General features: G+C 41.7%; 1 protein-coding gene across 7 annotated transcripts in view; it reads left to right on the plus strand.

The window, feature by feature from the left end:
- The window catches only part of LOC105467667 (cation channel sperm associated auxiliary subunit beta), a 191,387-nt gene extending 185,595 nt beyond the window's left edge, over window positions 1-5,792 (plus strand). For 6 of the 7 annotated variants that reach the window (XM_071099705.1, XM_071099702.1, XM_071099704.1 and 3 more), the window contains one exon: window positions 5,457-5,792. In XM_071099705.1, coding sequence (XP_070955806.1) covers window positions 5,457-5,660 — 204 coding nt within the window. In that variant the 3' untranslated portion in view covers window positions 5,661-5,792. The remainder of the gene's footprint in view (window positions 1-5,456) is intronic. The other variant, XR_011625621.1, reaches the window with a different exon arrangement.
- The last annotated feature ends 208 nt before the right edge of the window (window positions 5,793-6,000 follow it).

Here is a 6,000-nt window from a genome sequence, read left to right on the forward strand (position 1 = left end):
GAGTCATTGTCAAATGCTGATGTTACATTAACGTTCTCTCTCTCTCTTTGTCTCTCTCTCTCTCTCTCCTGTTCTGACCCAGCTCTAAGGTCAGCCCCAATAATGGCTCTGCACTACTACAGTGGTGGGTGGCCATTGCAGCAGTGTAAACCTCTAAAACCCTGAGAGAAAAATTCAACCCACTAGGTAAAGAAACTAGGAAAAGAAGCATCTGTCACATAAGGAGTGTGAAGGAAAATCCCTGTTATTTTTTTCTCTCTTTTCTCATCTCTTTGGCTCAAGAGCAGCCCTGGTTGTGGGGAACAGCACAATAGCACAGAGGGCTAAAATTCTCGTAGAAGCTCAGCTTTCTTTCCAGAGAACGAGGAAAAGGACCTCTAAGAGTGGAAAGCATGGGGGGGACATCTCTATGAGAAGAGGGCTGGAGAAAGGGAGTCCTGATTCTTTATAGAAACTAGCACCAGGAAGAAGCTGCATATGAGCAGGGCACACCTAAAGAAAATAGCAAAGGCTTTGAAATAAAACTACAAAGTAAACATCCTCTAGTTTCTGAGCAGCTCCTGAGTGGCACAGGTACCAAGCAGGAAGACACAAATAGCATAGCAACAGCTTGGAAAACTGAACTGACACTGAAACCACCACCCACAGAAGGTGAGGCATAACTTGTGATCTGCACTCAAACAGTGTGATTGACTGCTAAAAACGAACAATAGATAATCAGCATTTTCCAGATAACTTTTAAACAAGAACCAGAGTCTCCCAACATAACATCAAAAATGTCCAGGATACAATCTAATGCTATTCACCATATTTACCAGGATACAATCTGATGTTACTCACCATTATTCACCAGGATACAATCTGATATTATTCACCATGTCAAGAACCAAGACAATATAATCAATTCTGAAAAGGCATCAACAAAGGACCACAAATGCAATTATCAAATATTCTAAACTAGCTATTATAACCATGCTCCAATATGGTACAGGTAAACACTTTCGAAATAAGTAGAAAGTGATAGATTATCAGCAGAGATCTAGAAGCTACTTAAAAAGGACAAAATGGAAATTTTAGAACTAAAAACTATAGTATCTAAATTTTAAAACTATCAAAAGGAATCAATTGCTGAATGGATATGGAACAAGAAAAAAATCAGTGAACTTGAAAGCAGGTCAGTGGAAACCCAACCTGAAGAAAAAGTATTTTAAGAAGAAGAAGATCTTGCCTCAGGGATCTGTGTGACAGTACCAGGAGGTCTAACATTTATGTCATCAGAGTCCATGAAAAAGAGGAGAAAGAGATTGGTATGGGGAAAAAAATCCCAGCACTTTGGGAGGCCAAGGTGGGTGGATCGCTTGAGCTCAGGAATTTAAGACCAACTGAGCAACATGGCAAGGCCCTGTCTACAAATACAAAAAAATTAGCCAGGCATGGAGGCACACACCTGTAGTTCCAGCTACTCTAGAGGCCAAAGTGGGAGGATTGCTTCAGCCTGGGAGGTCAAGGCTGCAGTGAGCTGAGATCATGCCACTGCACTCCAGTCTGGGTGACAGAATTAGACCCTGTCTCAAAAAAAAAAGAAGAAGAAAGGAAAGAAATAAAGACTGAAAAGCCTCAAGTTTGGTGAAGACACAAATTTACATATTCAAGAAGCTTAATGAGCCCTAAACAAGATAAAGATAGAGAAAACCATGCCCAAACACATCATAATCAACTACCAAAAATCAAGATGATAAAATATTGAAAGTGGTCAGAGAAAAATCACACTGTATACAAGGGTACAGTTTGACTGACTGCTGATTTCTCAACAGAAACCACAGAGGCAAAAGAAAGTTATACAACATCTTTAAAGTGTTGGGGGTGAGGGTTGGGTGGGAAGGAAGGATTGTCAATCCAGAATTCTCTACCTACTGAACATATCCTTCAGGAATAAACAATCAAGACTTTCTCAAATGAAAGAAAACTAAGAGAATCCATTGTCAGGAGAACTTCTCTTTTGAAAATGCTTAAAGAAGTTCTTCAAGCAGAAGAAAAGTGATAACAGCAGGAAACCTGAAGCTTCAGGAATGGAGGAAGAACAAAAATGGATAAAAGAAAGATAGGCAGTGACTGCACCATTAATAAAGGAAAAGAATTGTTAAGAAAATATAGAGAAAGAATATAAAGGTTCTTGGGACTGTTGGAACCTGCTTTTGAAAGTACCCTGAAATAGGCTGGGTGTGGTGGCTCACGCCTGTAATCCCAACACTTTGGGAGGTCGACGCAGGTGGATCACTTGAGCTCAGGAGTTCAAGACCAGCCTGGACAACATGGTGAAACCCCATCTCTACTAAAAATACAAAAATTAGCCAGGTGTGGTAGTGCATGCCTATAATCCCAGTTACTCGGGAGGCTGAGGCAAGAGAATTGCTTGAACCCAGGAGACAGAGATTGCAGTGAGCCAAGATCGCACCACTGTACTTCATCCAGCCTGGGTGACAGAAGTGAGACTCTGTCTCAAAAAAAAAAAGAAAAAAGAAAGTACCCTGAAATAGCCAGACCTGGTGACACATGACTGCAACCCCAGCTATTTGGGAGGCCAAGGGAGGATCCTCTGAGGCCAGGGGTTTGAGGCCTCAGTCCAGTATGAATGTGTCAGTGAATAACCACTGCACTCCAGGTTGGTAACATAGCAAAGCTCCGTCAAGGAAAGAAAGGGGAGGAGAAAGGAGAATCCTGAAACAATGAAATGCAACCCATAAGCTTGGATTTTCTTTCACCCAAAATACATTATGGGGGTAACTGGAAAAAAAGAAAAAAAAGGAGTAAGATCTGCAATTACATTATAGTATTGTCTTAATGTTAATTTCTTGACTTTGATCATTGTACTCTGGTTATTTAAGTGAATTTTTGTGCTTAAAAATACAAATTACTTTAGGAGTAAATAGACATTGTATCTAAAACAGACTCCTAATTCTGAGGTTTAACCTTTTTTAGAAATGGTGTGGAATATTTGGATGGTTGAAGAAGATTAGAAGGGAAACATTTGAAGAAAAAGTATATTTCAGAACTTTAGAGGTAGCAATTTAGATGAAGAATACAGAAATCAGAGGTGATAAACGTTTCTCATCTTAGACACATGATAAATGGCTTAAATAAGCAAGTGAAATTTTTTTTTTTTTTTTTTTTTGAGACAGAGTCTCACTCTGTTGCCCAGGCTGGAGTGCAGTGGTGCAATCTCGGCTCACTGCAAGCTCTGCCTCCTGGGTTCATGCCTTTCTCCTGCCTCAGCCTCCCGAGTAGCTGGGACTATAGGCACCCACCACCATGCCTGGCTAATTTTTTTGTATTTTTAGTAGAGACGGGGTTTCACCATGTTTGCCAGGATGGTCTTGATCTCCTGACCTCATGATCTGCCTGTCTCAGCCTCCCAAAGTGCTGGGATTACAGACATGAGCCACCGCACCCAGCCACAAGTGAAATTTTTACATCATCTGGTGGAGTGACTGAAATTTCATTAGGTAGAAATGGATAAGGAAGGCATTCTGTATGGAGAGACCAGGTACAGAGATGGGAAAGTGATTCAGGATTTTTCTTGGCCACTTTACCAACCAGGGACCTCCACAGCTGGTGACACCCTCCACCTGGCCCTTGCTCAGCCCTGAGCCTGCTGCCGGAGGCACCCTGCCCACTTGTCCCACCTGTGTTGTAGCTTGTACCCATGTTCTTGTCCTGCATCCAAGTATAATGAGGATACACTGACAACTGAAGAGTGAGGAGGGCAGAGAATAATTTTATTGAGTGATGGAACAGCTCTCAGCAGAGAGGGGACATGGGGGTGGTCCCTCACCCCTGCAGTCAGGTGGTTTCTTTGCCAGTGTGGCTGAGTCTGGGGCCTTTATGGGCTCAGAATAGGGGAGAGCATGCTGATTGGTTTATAAGTATGCAAAGAAAGGCTAAAGCGAAGTCACCACTCAAAGGTGGGCACAGCAGTGTAGAAAACCAATTAGGAAGGATAGGTATATGTAAAACAGGTGAAGGGTGGGATCAGTCAGAGGAAAGCATGCCAAACAGGAACACAGGTTCTGAATTCGGTATGTGGATTTACCTGGGACTGTCTTCAGCTTGAAGGTCAGGTTTCACCAGGGACCTGCCCTATCTGCCTAGGCATTTGACTGCCTCCTATCACTGTCAAAAGCATAAAGTTTGCTTTTTGAATAGCTCAAATCCATTTGGCTGGGATATAAGGTTATTTAGAAGAAAACCAGTCGTGGAAAGCTTTGAATGTCAGAGTGAAAGCTTTAGAGCATTCCTGTCAACATTCCTGTCAACAATGAAAAGCTATTAAACATTTTTTGGAAAAAGGTGTTTATACACAGACTGGTGTTTTATACAAAGATAAATCTGGCAATGTTAGGATGTCAACATGGACTGGTGGCCTGGGAAGGAGGCTACTAGAGTAGCCTATTTATGAAAAGTGGCACAATAATCACAGTAGCAGTACTGAAAGAATGGAAAGAATGAATGTGAGGGGAATTTCAGAGAATTTGTAGCATGGAGAGACTGTTTCTAAGAAACCAGCTACCTCCTTGGGTCACTGGGAGGATGGCCATACCTTTAACTTGAGCTAGGCCTTAAAGCAGCCCGTCATCCTTTTTCTTGTCCTTTGCACTTTCCCACATTCCCTACTGTCCTAGTTCCACTCATCAGCATGTTCTTCTCCCACAAAAGATGATCTGGCTTCCTGCTTCACAAAGGAAACATAAGCCTGGGCTTGAACCCCCTACTCTCTTTATGCCCCACTTCTATATTTAACATACAATGACCCCACCCTTGCCTCACATCTCAGAGAAAAAGGCATCACTGTCCCTCTCTGTCAATCATCCTACCTCTCCTCCAGAAATTTACTTGCTTCTGTTAATTAGCTATTCATGCAGAGGAAACATTTTGAATACATAAAAAGTTTCCTATACTGGCAGCACCTACAAAGAGGATTTCCTAAAGAGGTGGTAGCTTGAAAGAGCACAGACATAGGCCTCTACCTGGAATGTTCCTTTATCTCCTTCTCTTCTGTGAACCCACTTATTCGTCATGATCCAGCTCAGAAAGCGCATTCCCTGACTGCCCTAGGCAGATAGGCATTCCCTCCTCCACGTTCCCAGAGCTCTTTGCCCATTCCTCTGTGACTGAACAGAGAATGTTCTGCTGTGTAAGCATTTTATCTGCCTCCTTCCACCGTTAAAGATAGGGTAAAGGCATAGGATAATACATGTACTTCTTAGCCCCTATTTATTGTAGGCAAATTGTTACTTGTTCAATTGTCAAAAGACTGTTTCCAAGCTTTGTGGATGCTGAATGTCTTTGTAACTCTGGGCAGCGTTTTGCTCTCCGATTAATTGTGGGGACCATAAAATTTTCAGTGTTTTGCATTGCTAAATTCAGAAAGCTTAAAGACTTTGCTTTTTCTGTTGCAGATTTATGTTGATGAGGCACCACTGCCATTCCCAGGACACACGCTTATTGCCGTGGCAACAGCGGTAGTGCTAGGGGGATTAATTTTTATGGCATTTATGTTTCAACTGCATGGCATCCATCCGTGGAAGACATTCCAAAACTGGATTAGAAGAAAACAAGCGAAGCTTTCAAGTATCACTCTCAGTGAGCTGATTCGTAGATGAAAGTCTGAAGAGTGAATACATAGTCATCATAATTTCTCTTTATTTTCTAGTTTTATCATACAATTCCAAGAACAATATACTTAAATGTTAAATGTGCACGCTACATAAAATCCTACAGAATTGTCATTATAATTCAAATTGCTACTTGTCAATATATTCACCATTCCCTTTTCTTATTTTGAATACATAGAAAATGTCTTATGCCAGGGCTTATGTTGAAGATTTTCCTTGAGGTTTTTAGAAAAGTATAAAATGACAACCAACTCGACATGGAACAGGTGTTCTGTGTTGTTCACCTCTTAGTGCCTGGAGCCCATTCTGTGGGGTCAGAAGCCCTGAG

This window comes from Macaca nemestrina, chromosome 7 (genome assembly GCF_043159975.1).
Source record: "Macaca nemestrina isolate mMacNem1 chromosome 7, mMacNem.hap1, whole genome shotgun sequence".
NCBI classification, from domain to species: Eukaryota; Metazoa; Chordata; class Mammalia; order Primates; family Cercopithecidae; genus Macaca; species Macaca nemestrina.